A 22822-nucleotide genomic window follows, 5' to 3' on the forward strand; every position below is an offset into this window, starting at 1 on the left:
AAGACAGAATTAGGAAAGCATGATGTCTTAGAAAAAAAGGAGGGAGAGTCTCTTTGTGGTGATGGAGATGTGAACCTGTTTCACAGCTCTAGTTGTAGTGTTCCCAAATATTTAAAGTTGCTTTTTTTTTTTTAATCTTAGGAGAAAAGTAACCACATGGCAGTCCTTTCATAAAGGAAGTAAGAAACAGCTTGGATCCTTGGTATTACATGAATAACATAAGCACAAAAGTTTCTTTCTTAAGAAACCAGATGATCAAATCAGGAAAATATTTTTAAAATACCGTCCAAGCTGTTTTATGCAAGCAGTTTTCTTAAATTATAAATTCTATGTAGAATGCTAGTCATAGTATTCTTCAAAATCTGTTTTGAATAGAGGTATTGACAGCAAAAGGTACAATTTTATTTTTGTTACTCAGAGAACTATTGTGAAATCCCTAGTATTTTAAAGCAATTAATACCTAAAAGTTGGTCTTGTGATACAACCAAGATGTCTCCTGACCACACTAACATTACTTGACATTTTAATGAGATGTAACTAATAATTTCTGAGACATATATCTTGAAATTTTCCTACTTTATTGAAAGTGCACCACAGGGATTATAGATATTTTGGTATGATACCTATTTTTTTTTCCCTTAATAGAATTTTATGATTTAAAACCTCCATAAAGTTTAAATCCGGAAATGCGTAGGTGTGAACACAATTGAATCAATGTTTTATTCAGATGTTCTTTCCATTGTGATAGAGACAATTTCAAGTTTATGTCTCTATTGTAGGATTTAAAAATATATATATATATAAAATATTTTACATCTCTACAGACATTTCTATTACAAATGTCAAGAAAAGTTTTCACTTTACACTTATTATCTGAATATTTTGACACAAAAGCATACCTATTGTAAAACATCCAAAGAGAATTCATGCTTTCTCTAATGACAAGATTTCTGACACTTTTTTTTAACATTTTTTGTCTGACTGTTCATATTAGTTCTAAAAACAAACAAGCTGAATATTAGGGAAGTTAACAGAATATCTAAAAACAAAATACCTTTCACACAGATTTTGAATCTTACCCTCTATTTGATTTTCTGGAAATAGTATTTATCCGTGTATGGATCGCCCTCTAAAATGTAAGTGATAACATAAATCAAGGGTTATGAAGTTAAAATGGCAAGTACGCCTTTGTTTCAACACAGCATCTTGTGTAACTGAGACACTCCAGCCTGGGAGGCCCCCACTCCACTGGTTTTCAATCTGCATGGTGCTCTTGGTTTCTCCATAATCTTCTAATCTCTCAGACCAGAATTTCTCAGTAATGGGACAATGCCATTTTCTTCCACCTAACCACATTTTATGTATCAGCGTGGACTGTGATTTTTAAATCAACCTGTCTGGATTCAAAACTTGGCACACCAACTTTACAGTGATATAACCTTGGTAAAGCTACATACTCCCTCAGTTTCTTCCTTATATTCTTCATGCATATTTACCTGGTAGCTTTATTTTGAAAAGAAAGCAAGATAATCCATATAAAATGTTTATAAAAGTGTCAATCATTTTTTGTCAGCCATTATTTTCTGTTACTAGTAGGGGTCTATTGCCATTGGGGGAGGTCTCTGGATGGCAAAAACCATTTGCCCTTGACTGCCAACTGAGGGTGTGGAGGTTCAAACCCACTCCCCAACTCTGTGAAAGAAATGCCTGGAAATCTGCTTACATAAAGACTACAACCAAGAAAACTCTGTGGAGCAGTTCTACTTTGTACATATGGGGTCTTCATGAGTTAGAATCAACTCTCCAGTGAGTTTGGTTTGGTTTTATTATCATTTGAGGAGTCACTGGGTGGCAAAAATGATTAAGCACTTGGCTACTATTGAAAGGTTGTTGGTTTGAATCTACCCAAAGGTACCTCACATGAAAAGTCTGTTTACTGCTGAAAAATCAGCCACTGAAAATCCTGTGGAGCACAGTTCTTCCGTGACACACATGGGTTGCCATGAGTTAGAATTGATTAACTTTTTTGTTTGTTTTGTTTTAATTATCATTGTTAGATAAGAGAAGATCTGAATCTTGCTCCTGCTTATCTTCCACCTCCTGGGCTTGTTAATTCATTCCAGATGAGAGAAGATGAAATATGGATGTGACAAACCAGACGACAGTAAGGGAGTTCATCTTTCTTGGGTTTTCTGCTATTCCCCAACTGAGGCTCACATTATTTGTCGTGTTTCTCATTGTGTACCTACTCTCCCTCGTGGGAAATACACTCATCATTTTCATTGTTCTGATGGATTCCACACTCCAGACACCCATGTACATTTTCTTAGGAAACTTATCCTTCCTGGAGATCTGGTATACTACGGCAACCGTACCTAAACTTCTGCCTACCTGCCTTTCACAGGTTGTGACCATCTCCATTTCTGGTTGTATAACCCAGTACTACTTCTTTTTCTCCATGGGGGCTACTGAGTGCATCCTGCTGGCAGTGATGGCCTATGACAGGTACCTGGCAATATGCAACCCTCTTCACCACTCACTCCTCATGAGTCTTCAGATTTGCCTGTGGTTTTCAGCTGGATCTTGGATTGGAGGCTTCATTGCCCCACTCCTACCTACCGTACTCGTCTCTTATCTCAACTTTTGCGGCCCCCAGAAGATCAATCATTTCTTCTGTGACTCAGATCCCATTTTCAAACTGTCTTGCTCAGATACATTCTTGGTGGAGGCCTTGGGCTACACATGTACCTCTGTCGTGATTCTAAGTTCTTTCCTTCTCACTATGTATTCCTATGGACACATTGTGTTCACAATAATAAGACTGTCTTCCTGGGAAACTCAGAAGAAAACTGTTTCTACCTGTGCCTCCCACCTCACTGTGGTCTCTATCTATTATGGCACCATCATCTTTGCGTATGTTCACCCTCCAGCCAAGTACAACTTCACCATCGGCAAAGTGGTGTCAGTATTCTACTGTGTGGTCACCCCATTGGTAAATACCTTCATCTACACACTGAGAAACAAAGATGTGAAGAAAGCTTTCAGGACAACTCTAGCACGAAAGAGATTGCTCTGGGCCAGAAACATGCAAGATTTTTAGTTTTCAAAGTGAGCAATTGAGAACAAATTCTAAAAATACATTTGTAAATTGTAAATACTGACAATATATTATGAAACTGTTACTATATAAAATGAACAGCTCTCCAAGCTTTAGGTTATGTTTGGATGGTATTCAAAAAGATATTCTATACTTACTGTGTTTAAGAATGCTAAAATGCAATGTCCCTGCACAAGGCACTCACAATTGAAAAACAGACTGGAATACTTCCATACAATATATAAGTTTAATGTTTGCATAATTTACACCTTAATAGTAACCACGTACCAAAAAAAAAGAAAAACTCTGCTATATGAAACAGTGTTCCTCCATCTGGTAGATGGGCTAATAAAAGCTAACCACTTTGTACCTCAAAACTGTACTTACCCAATGAAAATGTATGGAGCACTATTTTCAGGCATAGGTGCCCTGGTGGTGCAGTGGTTAAAGCACTCAACTGCTAATCAAAATTTCTGAGGTTCAAATCCACCAGCTGCTCTGTGGGAGAAAGATGTGGCCATCTGCTTTCTTAAACATTACAGACTTGGAAACCCTATGGGGCAGATCTAGTTGTCCTACAGTGTCACTATGAGTCAGAATCGACTTGACAGCAATGGGTTTGGTTTTGTTTATTCTTAGGTGTTAATTTTGATTTAATTATAAATGTAAATATTTCTGAAGGGTTTTATTAGACAAATAATTTTTAAAATATCAGATATTCAGGATTATTACAATGGGTAATATGCAACCATGAATAAGTGAGCTCCTATGATGGATTTCCACATGTTAGCAAGGGCAATATGGTTAATAAGAACCAAAACCAAACCCCATGGCAGTCAAGTCAATTCCAATGCATAGTGACCCTATAGGACAGAGTAGAACTGCCCCATAGAGTTCCCAAGGAGTGCCTGGTGAATTTGAACTGCCCACCTTTTGGGTAGCAGACGTAGCTTTTAACCACAATGCCACCGGGGTTTCCGATATGGTTAAAAAGTGGAGGAAAAAAGAAAAAGAAAAAAAACTTAAAACACGGTAGTACAAAAATGAGATATCTAATTAACATGGTAAAATTAAGATGAATACTCTTAGATTCTATACAATATCTGAGTAGCCAATTAATTCAACAGAAATGAATTCAATTTAGAGGAAAAACAAACAAAACAAAAAACTACAACTGGTTTTCCATTGCTGTGTACCCCCTTCCTATATGAAAGATGAAGCTTTAACATTTTCAATGTATTTTGGTAGTTTACAAAAACAAAAACCAAACCCACTGCTGTCGAGTCGATTCCGACTCATAGTGACCCTATGAGTTTGGTAGTTTAGGGAAGAATATTTCCACTTGATTGCCTCCTAAACCTTCTGCTGTTCAAGGTGTGAGCCTTGGACCAGCATCCTTAGCATCATCTGGGAACTCGTTAGAAAGTGCTATCTCAAGCCTTACCCAAACCTCCTCATTCTCACTGATTGAGAACCTACTTTTAAAAGATATCCCCAGGTGACTGGCATGCACATTAAATTGTGAGAAGCAGTATTTTAAGCAATGAATATTTTAAATATTATTTTTTAACGACAAGAGAATACAATGAAATCAAGAGCCTGCCAATATTTGAAAATTTTCTTAGTTTAAATTTTGACATATGATTCTCTGGAATACATGAAAACTAAAATACAAAACTTTCCTAAGTTCCTAATTGGTTTTTATTTTTAAAGTGATACACTTTCATGGATGCTCTTCTCAAAATTATCTTTACCTGTCGTTGTGAAACTACACCATGTGACATCTTTCCTAATCCCTCCACTTCCATCAGAATTTCAAAAGGTATCTACAAAATATTACAATAATAGTGAAGTACTCTGTTTCAGAGCACAGCATTTTCCGTGTGCCTTTCCAAATAAAGGGAAATTTTCTTAACTCATAAATGGCAGTGATTTTTCAAAAATCTGAGTCCTTGGGGGAAGTATGTTAATGTATGCATATCTAACTTGGACTTCTTTTTGTCACTCCATCCTTCCCAAACCTGTAACTGGTTTTCCTTCTTGGCAAGGGAAAAAACTAATCATGTGGGTAGTTTTGAGTGTGGGTGGTTTTGAGTAAATAAACGTGGTTGTCCCATTCATTCATTTAGTCCTGATATTTTATTTTTGAAAATTCTTAGATCCATATTAAAAATGCAATAAATATGATGAGAGTGATTTCCCTAGAAAGAGGTAAATGTGGTAATGACAATAATTATCATATTTTTATAGGCAGGCTGTATTACTGCAGAAAATCCTGAATGGCAGAATGCACGCTGCTGGAGATCGCCATAAAATAGCAGCAAGAGACAAAATGCAAACACTAGTCAGTGAAAAGACTGATGATAAAGGGAGTCAAAGTAGTGTCAGAGAACACTTTCTTTCATTTGATTATAAAACTAGGACAGTACTTGAAGTAAATTTGAAAAATATAAAGAGGACAGGAGATAATTTTTAAAGAGGACAATATTTATTTACAGGCTGTTTTCTAAACCTTGACAATACTTCAGTACGTACATTTTCATCAGCTGGGATGGCTGTGTATGTAAAGTTACCTTTTATGATTATTTAAGGAACTTAACATGTTAGTAATTAAAACAACATATATTTGGTTTGTTTGTACATATATTATTCAGTAGTATAAATTTATTAAAATAAATGGTATTTATATTTTGAATGTAAATTTGTGTTCATGTGTTACTGAAAATGCAGTTGTAATGAATTTCCATGGAAAGTATCTGTATCACTGGTTATTTGCTTGTGAAAACAAGCTTTAGCAGTAAAACTCATCATATATAAATTTAAATTCAGCTTTATTTTACCACCCTTAAAGGAAAAAAAAGTAATATTTTATGTAATGGTTCTGCATCCATTTATGTTGGAAAGCCAGGCATCTTAGACTACCATGACGTCTCCTACCCCATTGCTCTTCATAGCCAATCCATTACCGGTTCTTTTTATTTTTGCTACCAACTTCTTTTGCGATGCATCAACATACTTCCGTCTTCAGAGCCAATACTGCAAGGCCCTCTATGCATATCAGTATTTGGGATACCACGGTGTTTTCTCAAGGGTCTGCCCATTTCCTCTCATGACACTTTCCAAATAGTCCTTCAGGCCATAACCAGAGTGAAACTTTTAAGCTGCACATCAGATCATATATTTTTTCTGCTTAGAAAACATCAATGTTTCTGCCTTGCTTTAAGTATAAAACTAAATTGCTCGTCTCAACCTAGAAAACCTGCCTGGCCTCGCCCTCTCTTATCTCCTTGCTCTGTCTTGGTGTCAGACCAAAATCCAAACTAGATTGCCTTACCACTGTATCCCTGCCATGCCCATCCCCCATAAGCCTTTGCACTTGCTGCCTATTCCCTGCCCCAGCTAGCAGGCTGTGACGCTCTTCCTTCAGGGCCTGGCCTCAGGCACAGCTTTCCTAAAGAAGGTTCCCTGGCCCCATTAACAGAAAACTCAAAGCTATATAAACCATCTTCTTCCAATCACCAGATACCTTTCACTCAAATTTGTTTAGTTATTTAATTCATGTTATTTTATTTTATTTCTAACAATATAATTGAAAATATCTTACATATAATATCGATAGTGTGGTGCGATGGATCACTTTGGTGTGGGCTTCCTTCCCACAGTCTAGTAACTTTCACCCAAGCAACTGGTGGGGATCATGCAAACAAGGTCTATGAAACACTAACAAAGGAATCAGCCAGTTTTGTCATCCTGTTGGGCTTAAAATGAGCCAACTCAGAGGCGGGAATGAGAGGATCTCACCACCACCAAGGAAGAAGAGCCAAGAGCTTAACATGTCCTTTGGATCGGGGATCTCTGCACCGAGAAACTCCTGGAACCAGGAGACCAAGACAGAGCGGTAACACTGCAGACAGTGAGAAGCGGTGGCAGAGAAATGGTAGCAAGTGAGTCTGGGAGGAGAGACCAGCAAAAGATGGTGCAGTGGGCTTCACGGCCCGCAGAGTGAGAAAGCTGAGGACCCTTGGGCAGGAGGGTTGCCGGAGGAGTGGGTGCCTCTAGGCACTTGATGGAGCTAGGTTTGCTGACTCACAGAGCAAGAGCCAATCGCCTTTGGGCTGAGGGTAATGGAGGAGTAGGTGCCTTTGGGCACTTCTGGACAAGGCTGAGAGAGCGTGTAACACTTCCCTGAACAGGGCAGAGGCCAAGGAGCCCAGAGAAAAGCATACTTTCAGGCACAGCTGAGAAGAGGCTGCCCTGATGGAAGACCTGTATCCTGAGTGTTCCTGAACCTGAACTGTAACCTGTTACTTCCTTCATAAACCCCATGATCGTATTGTCTGTGAGTTTTGTGTGGCCATTACAATGAATTATCAAACTCAGTGGATAAGTAGAGAGTGCTGCGGAAAGGACAGCTGGTGTCAGAATTGATAAAGATGGTGGAGAGAGGAGACATTTCTGAGCTCTGCCTCATAGAAATCAGCCTTGGGCTATTGATCTTGATTCACCTTCTCTCTCTTAAAACTAGAGGAGGTCAGACACCACCTCCACACCACTTTTACAGATACAGATTCCTGCCATCGAATTGATTACTACCCGTGGCATCAATATGGTTACCCGTTATGCACCTTATGTACAACAGAAAACAACATCGCCCGCTCTGGGGTCATCCTCAAGGTAATCGGCATGTCTGAGTGTGTCACTGCAGCTGTTGTGTCCGTCTGTCTCACCAGGGATCTCCCTCCCCCTTGTTGACTCTCTGCTTCAGAAAACATGATGTCCTTCTCCCTCGGTTGATCCCTCCTAATGACGTATCTAACGAACCAGGTAGCACCGGGCTCTTCTGTGATCTGTGAGGGTTTCACTGACTCATTCTCGTGAGTAGATCACCAGGTCTTTCCTCCCAGTCTGTCTCAGCTCCTCATTCTCGTGAGTGGATCACCGGGTCTTTCCTCCCGGTCTGTCTCAGCTCCTCATTCTCGTGAGTGGATCACCGGGTCTTTCCTCCCGGTCTGTCTCAGCTCCTCATTCTCAGTATGCTTTATTTATTTATTTATTTATTTATTTTCACTCTAACATGTACATGGAGTTACAAAGGACCAAGAAAAATCAAAGCAATTTTGAAAATTAAAAATAAACTTGGGTAACACACATTATATGATCTTAAGATTTATTATATAGCTTCATTAATTAAGACTATGTGTTACCGGCATAAAAATAGGCATGTCAAGAAAAGGAAAACAAAGACAACAGACTGGAAAGGGATTTGCAGAACCTACATCTAATAAGGAAACCCTGGTGGTGTAGTGGGTAAGGGCTACGGCTGCTAACCAAGAGGTCGGCAGTTCAAATCCTCCAGGTGCTCCTTGGAAACTCTATGGGGCAGTTGTACTCTGTCCCGTAGTGTCGCTATGAGTCGGAATCGACTCGACGGCAGTGGGTTTTATATCTAATAAGGAAACCCTGGTGGCACAGTGGTTAAGAATTGGGCTGCCAACCAAAAGTTTGAATCTACCAGGCACTCCTTGGAAACCCTATGGGGCAGTTCTACTCTGTCCTATACAGTTGCTATGAGCCAGAATCGAGTCGATGGCAATGGATTATATCTAATAAATGACTTGTAATTAGACTTATAAACAATACTTAAAACTCAACAATTAAAAGGCAGACAACTCATCAAAAATAAACAAAAGATTTGAAAATTCATTTTTCAAAAAAGTGTATAAACGTACGACATTTAAACATATGCAAATTTGCTCATCATCATTAACGTCTCAAAACCTCAAACTCAAAACTCGTTAAATGTATATTAAAACTGCAATATCATATTACTACTGACTCAGGAAATAAAAATTGGCATCTTCTGCCTGTGCATATAAGGAATGTGGCTCAGCTAGAGCAACAAGGACACACCAACTGGTCCCTAAGCCATAAAAACAACAGCTAAGACAATCTTAGTAAACATCTTTTAGGAAGTCTTTCACACAAACAAGATACTTAGAGCATGTAAGAGCCACCACTTTTTACTCCTGTCTTTTTCCCTTAGCATTTAGCAAATAGTAAGATTTGTTGGACCAATGAAGACCCTCCTGTTATTGCTGAAGCTTGTACCTATGATTGTTAAGGTAAACAACTCAAAATGCAGAATCACAGTGATTTAGCAGTTTTTAGCTTATCTGTGAAAATGTGAATCTTTTAATGATCCTACACATTTGTAACGTCCATACGTATTCATGATTCTGTAATATTTTTCAGACTCAGGCAGACCTATAGCTCTGGCAGCATACTTGTCTGTTTCTCACTTTTGTCTTTTGAAACACGTGCTGAATAAAATCTTTCTTCTCGCTTTACTATAACTTAGTGGTAATTTTACCCGACAATAATTATAGTAGTGATGGTAGGATTTTCTGAAGCAAAGAACTCATTCAACCCTGAGGAGACCTGGACTGCAAAGCAGAAGCCAGCAAACAGAGGTCCTATCTTCTAGACCCCATGCATTCATACTCCACATCCCTTCGACATTGATGGGGTAAGAGCTCTCAGAAAATGAGCCTTTGCTTATTCTTTTTTTTTTTTTTTTTCTTTTCTCACTGTTTCTTAGCTTTGGTTTGGCATATTGTTTTGAAAACAAGTTGTCTTGTTTAAGGAGAATCTTAGATTTTTGCTTGATCATTTGGCTAAGGTTGACATATAGCAATGCTTTTGGTGAACTGCGACTTGGTATCTAAATTTGGACATTTCGATAAAAAGTTAAAGAGTTAATTCTATTTTCAAAACTCTCTGAGTCACTATAAGTCACAAAATCCAGGCAGACGTTGATCCGTAATCGCCGTTAGGGTAGTCGCCAGCACTCATCATGAGCGTTAGAGACTCCTGTGACAGGATAAATTGGTCACAAGACAGGCCAGAGCAATAGGCTGCCTGCCATTCACGAGCAAACTCTCACGCAATGAAGGTACACATTGGTCCAAGCAAAACACTGTCCACACCCTGCGGCCCTCTTCTTTAGGTTTCTTTTTGAACCGGGGAAAATCCGCAAAATTGTGCTTTGTCTTAAAACTTTTCTTCCTTTTTAATTTAAAGATGAGAAATAACCAGGAAAAGAGTAAAATTAACAGCCCACCATCCGGCACACCTGAGGCCTATATAGTAAAAAACTTTGAACCTAATTCAACACAATATTTAGAAAAATGGCATGATTTCTCTACAATGGCCTACATGGGAAATTTTGAATTGGTTAAGTTAGTCTTTTTGAGGTGTAAGTTAGAAGCAAAAGGTACTCAAAACGAAGTCAATGGGAAGTATTTTTTAATTGGTACTTTGAATCCTCGAGAGTCAGAAAATGATTACTTTGGCTTGAGTCAAGGAAAATGTTGCTAAACAACCAAAACAAATTTTGGCATTATGAAAGGGTCCAGTAGCATTGTTAGATTCAATAATGCATAAAACTCATATTAATGTTAGAGAAAACAGGAAAAAAAAACTCAGAAGAATAAAATAGGAAAAAATAAAAAATTGCTTGTATTTATCTTGATTTCAACTCTAGTTCCCTTTTTGCTGAACTGCCTTTTCATTCTGGTGATATGTTTGAATCTGAGTTTCCATCTCCTCTGATGCTTTTAGTAGCTAAACAACCTGAATTAATAGAAGGACTGGTGGAAGTAACAGTAAACCCTTGGTCTAAATCAGAAATTAGGGCAATTGTAAAAGATTTTCCTGATCCTCATGAAAATCCTCAGAAAATTTTACAGACATTTTCTATCTTCACTAGTACCTATGAGCCAGGTCCTTCGTATTTACATCATTTGTTTCATATGCTACTACGTTCAGGAGGCCAGCTAGATGGATGGCTGGGGCTAAGTGGAAGGACCCAGAAGCAAGTTTAGTTCTAAAGACTGGAGTTAACAGAAAGGAACTAAGAGTTGAGGTTCAAGGTTTGATTAAAGAATTAATAAGTGCATTTCCCAAAGTTTTTCAAAAGAAGGCTGACTGCACAAAAATTTAGGCTTGCAAACAGGGAAAATGAGAAAACTTATATACTTTTATAGATCATTTCTACAAAATATTCTAAGAACAATCAGGCTTAAGGGAATTACAAAAGAACATCAGCCTGTGTTACAGTTAGGGGTGTTATTGCCTGACCTAGCAGGTTTGGTAAAAAGATACATTTTAAATTGGGAAAATGTAAATCCTTCAGAATTGGTTGCAGTTCCTTACAAATTAGCTGCAACTGAAGAAGAAGGAAAAAAAAAAAAAAAATAGAGAATGTGAGGTAAAAACTAGAAAGCCCCAAAATAAATTGATGTCTTTCTGGTTGCAACAGCTGCAAAGTAGAGGTGGTAGTGATAGAATGCCGACCAAGGGACAGACTCAAACAAATATGCCTAAAAATGAGCTAGTTTGTAGCTACTGTAAGAAGCCCAGACATTTCAAGCGGGCTTGTTTAAAACTTAAGAATAAACAAAGGGTTACTTCTTCAGCATCCCCATTACCTTCACAGTGACAGTGCTTCAAGGATTGAGGGGTTTCACCATGGTTCCTCCCAACGGTCAGGGGGAGACAACACTCCGTGTAAATGGGGAGGCTTGTGCCTTCCTGACTGACTCAGATGTAACCAGGTCAGCATAAATCTCATGTGTTTACGAAAACCTCTTCCTCGGAGTAACAAAACTTCTAAAATTGTGGGAATTTCAAATGAACAACAAATTTTGCCTCACTCAGAGCCGGTACCAATACTTCTAGAACCCACTGAAGATTTACATCTTTTCCTCCTCAGCAATGATATTTTGGTAATTTATTAGGGTAAGATTTGTTATCCCAATGGTGATGCCATATACAGTTTACTGACAGTGGAGAAATTCTATTAAACTTTCCTCCATTCGATGAGTCATTTACTGAAAGAAAAGTAGAAGGTGCTCTATACTTTATCCAAGGGTATGAAGTAGACAACTGTGGAACAAACCCAGGGAGAAGAAAAGGACTTAGAATAATGCCTAGTGAACTCCAGGCAAGAACAGCCACAGATGTAGGAAAAGTCTTGTCAGCTGAACTTACTCAGGTTCAGATAGACATTTCTAAACCCCTAACTAGAACAGCTCAGTATCCACTAAAGCCTGAAGCTTTAGTGGGGTTAGAACTTATATTCCAAGATTTTCTGTGTCAAACTTTAGTTATACCATGCACTAATCCTTGCAACACTCTTATTTCTCCAGTAAAAATACCAAACAGTAGAGGGTGGAGATTTGTACAAGTTTTGAAAGCTATAAATAAGATTACGATACTTAGGTCCCCTGTGGTTCTCAATCCTTACTTAGCCCAGGTACTAAGTGATGATGTATTCTTTACAGTTATAGATCTCTGTGGCACTTTTTTTTGTACCCCTGTTTGTCTGGATAGTCAATACTTGCTTTCACCTAGAAAAAAAAAATATGAGGACAGTTTTCCCCCAAGGGTTAAATGAAAGTCCTGCTTAGTTTTCGCAAGTATTACATTCAGATTTTGTTCTATTTTAATTTAAATTAAAAAAAAAAAAGTCCTCAAATCTATTCTGACCCATGGTGATACTATAGGACAGAGTAGAACTTCCCCATAGGTTTTCCAAGGTGCGGGTAGTGGATTCGAACTGTCAACCTTTTGGTTAGCAGCCAAGCTCATAACCACTGCACCCAACAGGGCCCCATTTTAATATGGATCAGTGTTTTTGCAATACATAGATGATTTTATGATTTGTTCTACCTCTGTACAGTATTTTATTATTACAACATTTAGCCACTAGAGGGCATAAGGCTTCCAAAGAAAAATCATAATTTGCTCAAAAGCAAAAACCAAACCCATTGCCACAGAGATGATTCCAACTCACAGCAACCCTATAGGACAGAGCAGAACTGCCCCATAGGGCTTCCAAGTTGCAGCCAGAGGGTTCCAACTGCAAACCTTCTGGTTAGCAGCAGAATGCTTAACCACTGCACCACAGTTTGCTCAACCTGTTAAATATTTAGGGCAGCTTATTTCAGCTGAAGGTATTTTTGAAGATTCAAGAAGAAAGGAAACTATGTTAACTTTTCCTTTGCCTACTGTGCTCCTGGCACTACTTTCTTTGTAGTATGAGGTCCCCATGTCTCTCTGCTCATTTATCTCTTTTGTATCTTAAAGAGATTGACTCAAAGCACAACCTAATCTTGTAGATCAAGTTCTGGCTCATTAACACAACTGCTCTTAGCCCCACCTCATCGAAATCATATTGGTAAGATTTTTTACACATAGAAAAATCACATCGGATGACAAAATGGTGAACAATTACACAATACGGGGAATCATGGACTAGCCAAGTTGACACACATTTTTGGGGGACACAATTCAATCCACAACAGGTAGTACAGTCTTCAATTAGATGCAGTTGCTTATGCTTATCCTCCATGCTCAAGGGCAGGGGCAGCAACTGGGAAATTAGTAGAAGACACTGAAGATAAATTTTAAGTAATGACTTAGATTTCTTTGTTTCACACGCAGTACCTGCTATTCTCAGATCTGCTTTAACTCAGGGTCTATCTGCCAGCAGGTTAACCTCTTATGAAGCCTTACCATTGACAGCCCCAAATATTCTAATATATGTTGTTAAAGCTTTAAATCTTGCTACTCTTTTCACTGAGGAAGAAGGAGTACCACAGGACTACTTTGATGTGACAGATCACCTTCTGATCCCAAGAGGAGATATCCAAGAAACTCCTTCAGCGAACCTTTCTGTAGTTTAATTTGTAGATCATTCTTACTTAAAACCAAGTTTGACTTCAAGCAAATATCAGGGAGGACATGTGGTAGCCGAGTTAGTAGCTCTTACCTAAGCTTGCAGATTAGGAAAAAAATCAATCCATGACCATATTTACATATATATTTGGATGGTTCATGACTTTGGGATGTTATGGAAACAGCAAAGATTTTTAATATTGGGAGGAGGTTCTCCCATTAAGAATGGAAATAGGTATTTGAATTCTTGGAGGCCTTACTGTTACCTTCAGACATAGCCGTGGTTAAGACACAAGCACAGCAGCCAAAGTGACAGCTTCAGACTGAGGAAGTGATGGCAGTGGATTAGCTGACGCTGCAGCAAAAAGAGCGGCCGGTAAAGAAACCTCAATACCCAACCCAGCTCTATCTGAAAATTCCTCAAGGGTAGTTCAAACTGAAGTTATTGGGACGAATCCCCCCTCAAAGTTAAATGAAATAAAAAATTAGGAAAGCAGGGACCTACCAAGTCTCTATTTTTAATACAGAATCCAAATTTAGAGGTATTGAAAAGGCATCAAAACTTATGCCCTGAAACTGAAATGACTAAACAGACAGCAGGTAAATTCCATCTTAATAAAGAGAATGAATCCTGGATGGGTCCCGGCAATAATATTGTTACTCTGAAGGGAATACATAGACCGTTGTTATTGGCCAGCTTATTAGAATTCCAAGAGCATAAACACTTTGGGGGAAACTTTGAAGATGCAGCTTACTGTTTACATGACAAACATGATACCATAGATAGATAGATAGACGTCTATTAATGGTTGAAGGAACAGGACCAGATAGCTACCATTCTGAGTGCACTCATTTTGGGAATAGAGAAAAATGTCAGTTTTGTGCTGAGGATGTAAATCCAGTTTACATCCACAGGTAGCAGAGGATCCAGAGAAAACCACACATGCTAAGTTACACAGTTTACTTTCACACCAAAAAGCTATGCCTCCTCTAGAACAACAAATATGGAAGGAAGAGGAATGTACTTTAAATTATGACAAAGACCTTCGGATAGGGCCTGATCAAACTCTGGTCGTGCCAAGACAATTACATCTTCCTGTAATTTATAGTTTCTGCCAAGATCATTTGGTAAGAGAAAAAACTCTACAGAAAATTTTAAAAATACGTTACTGGGGTCATTTCTGAAAACTGTGAATGATGTGGTGAGAAATTGCACTATTTGCCAAAAATTTAACCCATAAGGAACTTATTCAGCTCCTCTGGGTCGATATCTCCTCCCTACAGGACCTGTGGCTGATTGGCAAGTAGATTTTATACAGCTTCCCCCAGCTCAAAATTATGTTTTAGTCATGATATGCAGATATTCTCATTGGGTAGAAGCATTTCCCTGTCAAAATACTACTGCAGCCTTTGTTGTTAAAAACTTGTTAGAAACTATTCTTCCTGTGTGGAGTACTGCTCATACCCTGTGTAGTGATAGAAGTTCTCACTTTACTGGTGAAATTTTGACAGCAGTTTGTGACATCTTTCCTATCTTGGGTCAGTTACATTACTCATATCATCCACAGTCTTTGGGGTTAGTTGAAAAAACAAATGGGATAGTAAAAGTCCCATGAGCTAAACTTACTACTTCTTTAAAACTAAGGTGGGCTCAAGTGCTTCTAATCGTGTTGATAAATCTACGTTCCACTCCTTTTGGTCCTCACGAGTTAACCCTATTTGAAATAGAAACTGGACACATTACGCCTCTTCCTTATAATGCTATAATTCCTGATTCAAATTTGATTTCAAGTAGTTTGTTAAAGTATTGTCAAAGCTTAATACAGTATGCTAAAGCCAATGATAAAGTAAATAAAACATGTTTATTCTCAAACTTCTAGTTACATAAGGTTTCATGCACCAAAACATTGTAACCATGTATATGAGAAATGACACCAGATGAAAGACTCTTTAGAATCAAAATGGAAAGTTCCCTCTTTAGTTTTACTAACAAATGAATTCGCTGCAAAATTATAGGGTGTAAAATCCTGGGTACGTCTTTCCCAATTGAAGATGGCCAAGGTTCCTGGCTGCATGACTGAACTGGCAGGAGGACTAAAATTGAAGTTCAGACACCCTCCCAAAACACCCATCAACTGACCTCCTTGGATGAGGGACTCCAAAAATACAAGCTAGGTATCTTGCTTGCTATTTGTTATATTCTTTGGTACTTTATTAATCTATATTAATTAATTCTCTTTTTATTCACAATGATGCTCATTGTTTAGTTACCTTTTTATTAATTCAAAGAATAGATACTTTGGATGAAAATGCTTTTGTATCATTATCAAAATCTTTAGTGAGTGCTGGTAATTTAACACAGTGCTGATTTGTCATCAGAACCCTCATTCTGTTAAAGAAAATTCTGACCCTTTAGCATTCTCCATGTTAAATTATCATTTGATTCCACCTCCTACTTTAAATTCTAGCAAAACTTTATCCTGAGTTATTAAAGTTAAATTATGAACTCCTCCGTTTGTAACCCCAAAACCATGCTTTTATACCACTTGAACCAAACCAAAAACCAAACCCACTGCCATCAAGTCAATTCTGACTCATAGTGACCCTATAGGACAGAGTAGAACTGCCCAGTAGAGTTTCCAAGTTGCACCTGGTCGATTTGACTGCTGACCTTTTGGTTAGCAGCTGTAGCACTTAACCACTACGCCACCGGGGCATATCACTTAGATCCCATTAAATGATTACTTACATGACACACAGTTACTTCAAAGATATCTTCATTTGCCTCGTAATAAGGGTGAATATTTTATAGAATTATATCAACATCCTCATAGAGATTTAGGTAATTGACATAAAGAGCACTATAGTAAACTAGTTGAAATTACAACCCATGATTAGCCATCTAGTCCTCATGCTTATAATAATGAATGCTGGAGAAATATTGCCTATACAGAATTATGACTAATAAGACTCCACAGATGTAGTCAATTTCATTCCGGTGTTTCATTCCTGGCAAGGTCCACTTGTACAGTCATCACTTACGTTGGTGAAAAAAGGTATTTGCAATGAGGAAATCATTGATCTCGCAAAATTCAATCACGTAATCTCCGGCATCGTTTCTATCATCAAGGCCATATTCTCCAGTTACCAGCCTTTCTTCTTTGTTTCTACTTTCGTACTCCAATCACCAGTGATTATCAGTGCATCCTGATTGCATGTTTGATCAATTTCAGACTGCAGAAGTTAGTAAAAATCTTCAATTTCTTCATCTTTGGCCTCAGTGGTTTGGGTGTAAATTTGAATAATAGTCTTATTAACTGGTTTTCCTTGTAGGCATATGGATATTATCACTTACAGAATTGTACTTCAGGATAGATCTTCAAATGTTCTTTTTGGTGACAAACACAATGCCATTCCTTTTCAAGTTGTCATTCCCAGCATAATAGACCACACTATTGTCTTATTACAAATGGCCAATATCAGTCTATTTCACTCACTAATGCCTAGGATATTGATGATTGTGTGTTCCACTGTATTTTTGATGATTCCCAATTTTTCTAGATTCATACTCTGTACATTCCAGGTTCCAATTATTAATGGATGTTTGTAGCTGTTTCTTCTCATTTTGAGTCATGCCACATTAGCAAATGAAGGTCCCGAAAGCTTGACTCCATCCACATCATTAAGGTCGGCTCTACTTTGAGGAGCAGCTCTTCCCCAGTTGTCTTTTGAGTGCCTTCCAACCTGGGGGGCTCATCTTCTGGCACTATTTCAGACCATGTTCCCCTGCTATTCATAAGGTTTTCACTGGCTAATTCTTTTCAGAAGTAGGCTGCAGGTCTTTCTTCCTATCCTGGAAACTCAGCTGAAACCTATCTGCCATAGGTGACCCTGCTGGTGTTTGCATACCTGTGACATAGTTTCCAATATCACAGCAACACACAAGCCCCCATAGTATGACAAACTGACAGACATGTGGGGGTATGTTAAGTGGAATGGTTAATAATAGTAAATTAATAAAAAGATCAAGTATGGAAAGGAAAGAATAACATGAACAGTGAAACACACAGAATTTCCAGAGTAATATGATAGATTTAAATTTGGCTGCATTTATAATTATATTAGATGCACCAATAATTCCTAATAATCAAGATTTTCAGATTAAAAAAATGAAAATCCAATATTTCATTTACACTTAAAATATAAGAATAGAAATTAGGTTAAAGAAAGAGGATCGAAAGGAATCCAACAAATAATTATAAAGCAACAGAAACCTCGTATGGCTATAATAATGTCAGACTCTAAGGACTTTAAAGAAAAAGCATTACAAAATATGAAGAATCATATTTTATAATGATAAAGTTTCAATTCCTCAGGAACATTTAAGAGCTTTTAATTTGATAAACCTTATTATAAAGTCTCAAAGTATTTCTTTTTTATCATTGGTCAACAATAAAAGAAAAGCACAGAAGATCCACAATAATATTGGAAATTTTTAAACAAATTTTAATAAAACTCTCACTTACTGAATGAAATATCTAGCCCCACCTCCCCCCACCCCCCCAAAAGACACAGAAAATGTGAAGATATTATTTAGCAGGATAGATATAGTTGTCACAGAGAACAACTGAACATAAATAATTTGATGAGCCATAAAACAAATTGAAATTATGTAGTTTATACTCTAACCACAATAAAATCAGTTTAGAAATAAATATCAGAAATTTAATATCCATCTGTTTGGAAAATAAACAATAAACCACTGAAAATGTACTTTAGAGGAGAAATCTAGGTAGGAACTAGAATATATTTTGAAATGATCAATAAAGAAAATACAATATATCCCCATTTGCAAGACTTGTTTGTTCTCTCTTCCAGTCACTAACATCCTCCCTTTGCCTAGGAGGTTGATCTTGGAATCACAGTTTTTTCTCTGTATATTTTACATAAAAGATGTGGGAGGGCCACAACAATGGGTTCTTGCAAAGCTGGCCATGGCATTAAGTCCTCACCTTCTCCATGACCTTGAAAAATCATACATGTCAAGAGCTGTACTCGGGTGTAGACTGAGTTCATAGGAATTTAAATTATTAAATGCTTCTTCTACTTTCTTGAGATGATCATATCATATTTCACCCCTTTTCTATATTAAAAGAATATAATCTGTGCTAATTATGTCAAATGAATCACAAAAGTTAAATGATATATATTATATTCCTAAAATAAGCCTAAAATTTATTTCTTAAATATTTGAAAATATTCTTTCATGAAGTCATCTTCACATTGATTTCTCTTTGTACGATTTAATTTCTTTAATCTCAAAATCAAGAATTAAAAAGATATAGTACTAATCTTTTTTTTTTTTTCTATCAGTTCTCGTAACTTTTGTTTTATGGGAGTTCATCGATTTCACCTGAAGTATAAAATAGATTACCCTCAAATTTGTCATTTTGTCTTCTTATGACTTATTCATTGCATTCATTTTTTAATGGATTGTACTAAGCTTTTTGTTGTTGTTTTGTTTTTTAAGGACTAATGTTTTCCTTTGTTGAGCCTTTCTATTATATGTTTATTCACTTGTTTATTAATGTGTGTATTTGTGTTGTTTATTTATTCTGCTTTTTGTGTTTGTTTTCTACTGATATACAGTCTAATTTTTTTTCTATTTGGTAATTTTTAAGCCTGTAAATTCCTACTAAGCAAGCATTTTGCCATATTCTAAAAGTTTCAATATGTTTTATTATAATTATTATTATTTTTATAAGTTTTCTAATATTGATTGTGATTTATTTTTGAACTATTAGTTAACTAGAAGCATATAACTATGCCTCAACATGTAAGAATTTTTCTAGTTATCTTAAGAAAAAAAAAACTTAATTTACTGTTACCATAAGACATATTGTATATGTTTTATGATCTATTAAGAGTGATTTGTAGGGTAGCATAACGTTTCTCAACCACAACGTTACTGACATCTTAGAATAGATAATTCTTTGTTGGGGGAAGTTGTCCTGTACAGTGTAGAGTAATTAGCATAATCTCTGGTCAGTACCCATTAGATGCCAGTATCACCCCACCTCCTGCAGTCATGACGATCAAAAAGTGTCTCCAGACATGGCCTAATGTTCCCTGGAGTGCAACCTCACACCCATGGAATATCACTGGTTTTACCATATGCTAAATTTTGGTAGATGTTCCATGTAGACTTAAAAATAATGTGACACTGTTGGACCCAGGTTTCTATATGTCACTTGTTCAAGTTTATATACCATTCTGTTTAAACTTTTTATAGCACTATTAATATCAGTTATTGATGCGGATGTGTTAAAATTTTCAACTGTTTAACTATAATTATGGATTTGTTTATCTTTTATTTTCATTAACTTTGGTATAGATTTTGATAATACATTATTCAATTCATACAAATTTAGAATAGTCATATCTTCATGGATTAACACTTAGCCTTTCCACTTGTATTCTTATTTCTGATATACTCGAGTTAACTTTAATTTTCTATTTATCTCACCTGTTCCAAACTTTCTATCCTTCATTATAGTTATATTTTTAAAGTAAAATATAGTCACTTTATTCAAGGAATGCTTATGAAAACAAAAGGATAGAGTTGTCAAAAATAAATAAGAATAAAGAAGAAGCACCTTCTCTTCTCCATCCTCTGTGCAAAGCTTTGCTCTCAAAACCTAAATCGTACACATTGAATGTCTCTCTCCTTCTGTGAAGTGGATGGGCCACTAAAACTGAAAATGCCATTGATTTCTTAGAGTTACTTGCTTCTGTTACCCCAACTCTATTCCAAAGCCAAAGAGCTAAGCTGAAACAATGCGTGTGCCTATTAAAAGGGTCCCTATTCCTGCTAGAGACACAGGAAGAGCACTTCAATGCTAAAGTGTATCATAATAACCCTATAGGACAAAATAGAACTGCTCCCATAGGGTTTCCAAGGAGCAGCTGGTGGATTCAAACTGCTGACCTTTTGGTTAGCAGGCCAACGCTTAACCACAGAGCCAACAAGGCTCCAAAGTGTATCCTAATGAAATACATGAGCCAAGTACACTGTGATGAAACATCAATCTAACATGGTATATTTGGTCAGGCTCTGAAACCCACAAGATTGGATGACAAGCTAAATTCAAGTTCTAACATATTCAGGAATAGTTTCTCTCCCAAGAGAGAATGGAGAAAACATGCCCTATTCCTCTCCAGTAATTTGGGGCAAAATGAAATAAAAAATCACACAAAATCTCAAAGTTTTACCATGTTTTTTAAAATAAATTTAATCACTGCTAATATATTTCCTAGAAGACACTCAGGCAACACTCCGTGAGTAGACAATTTTATTTTTTAAGATGTTTATTATCTAGTTAAATATGAATAACCACCCGTCAATCTCATAGTCCTTCCTTAAAAGGAAAGTACTAGTAAGGCAGTTCATGTAAAAAAAAGCCCTTTAATTTCTCCTTCTTTTACATCCCACACATTTTGATTATTGTATTTTCTTCTTAGGTCAGTTCAAAATAGCTGCTCTTAGGTACATGGATTATTTAGAAAGTTGTTGTTTAACTTCCATGTGGTTAGAGATTGTCATTATATCCTTCTGTTTTTGGCTTTAAGTTTGATTTCTTTATTGCCAGAGAGCATATTTTGTATGGCTTCAATCTTTTACATGTATTAATGCTTGTTTTATGAACAAGGGCATGGCCTACCTTGGTAAATACCTCATGCATAATTGAGAGAAATGTGTATCCTGACGATGTGGGGTAGAGTGCTTTAGAAATGTGAATTAAATCCAGATGGTGGATGGTATTTCTCAGTTCTATATCCTTGCTGATTTTCTGACTACTAGTTCTATGTATTACTAGTTCTATGTATTACTGAAAGGAACGTTAAAGTATCTATCATTGTGAATTCATCTATTTCTCCTGTCATTTCTGTTTCATGTATTTTGCAGCTCTCTTGTTAGGATTATGCCTTCTTGGTAAATTCATCATTTTACCATTATGTAATGTCTCTCTCTACCCTTGTTAGTTTTCTGTCCTGATGTTAATATAACCACTCCAGCCTTCTTTTTATTAGTGTTTGCCTAATATAAATGTTTTTCATACTTTTAATTTTAACCTACCTGTATGTTTTTTTTTTATATGTTTATATTTAAAGTAAATTTCTTGTAGATAGTATATGGTTTATGTATTTTTTTAAAAAATCTATTCTGATAATTTCTGCCTTTTAGTCAGTGTTTTATAGTATTTATATTTAATGTAACTATTGATACGATTAGATTTAAAATTATACATTTATTAGCTGTTTTCTACAACTTTTAAATAATTTCTATAGAGAATATCTTAATATACAATTTAAGCTCAAAAGTAAAAAAAAAAACAAGAAAAAAACAAGATTACAAGATAGCAATTAAGCTCTTCCGCCAGGTATAAATTAGGTCATAGCGGTACCTGGAATCAGGTTCTTAAACACTGCCTGTCAAAAAAAAGGCAGTAATAATTTAGAAACCAATGTACTAACCTAATAGGACCAAATGGGTATTATTCTTGTTTGTATAATATGAGTCTTGGACATCCCTGTGTGTGAATTATGGGGCTGGATTCAAAATCTGGCCTCTCCAGGGCTTCAGGTCCCAAGCTGTTCAAGGTGTCATAGGAAAAAAACAAACAAGAAAACCTCATAAAATTTTTTGGCCAGTTATATCCCACTCTAATTAGACACTTGTGAACTCCAGAAAATGATCACATCTTACGGCCTTTTAAATCTAACCATGAAGGAACACAGAAATCTGTGATTTTGTATTCAACCGGCATCAAGAAAGCACAGCCATAACATTACAGTCATTTTCATCCAGACTCAGTTTCTCCAGAGGAGCTGTTTGAGTGTATGAAAAAGGGTATTTATTATCCCAGCTTCTGCCTGCAGCTCTGCAGCGTCTAAGGAATGCCCTAGTAGGGGTGATGGAAATGA

At 36.7% G+C, this 22822-nt stretch overlaps 1 protein-coding gene across 1 annotated transcript; it reads left to right on the forward strand.

The window, feature by feature from the left end:
- The first annotated feature begins 2140 nt into the window (after positions 1-2140).
- On the forward strand, positions 2141-3100 carry LOC126057286 (olfactory receptor 6F1-like). Its single transcript, XM_049852801.1, has one exon. The coding sequence runs from the start codon at positions 2141-2143 to the stop codon at positions 3098-3100; it is 960 nt and encodes a 319-aa protein (XP_049708758.1).
- The last annotated feature ends 19722 nt before the right edge of the window (positions 3101-22822 follow it).

Source organism: Elephas maximus, chromosome 13, assembly GCF_024166365.1.
Source record: "Elephas maximus indicus isolate mEleMax1 chromosome 13, mEleMax1 primary haplotype, whole genome shotgun sequence".
Lineage (NCBI taxonomy): Eukaryota > Metazoa > Chordata > Mammalia > Proboscidea > Elephantidae > Elephas > Elephas maximus.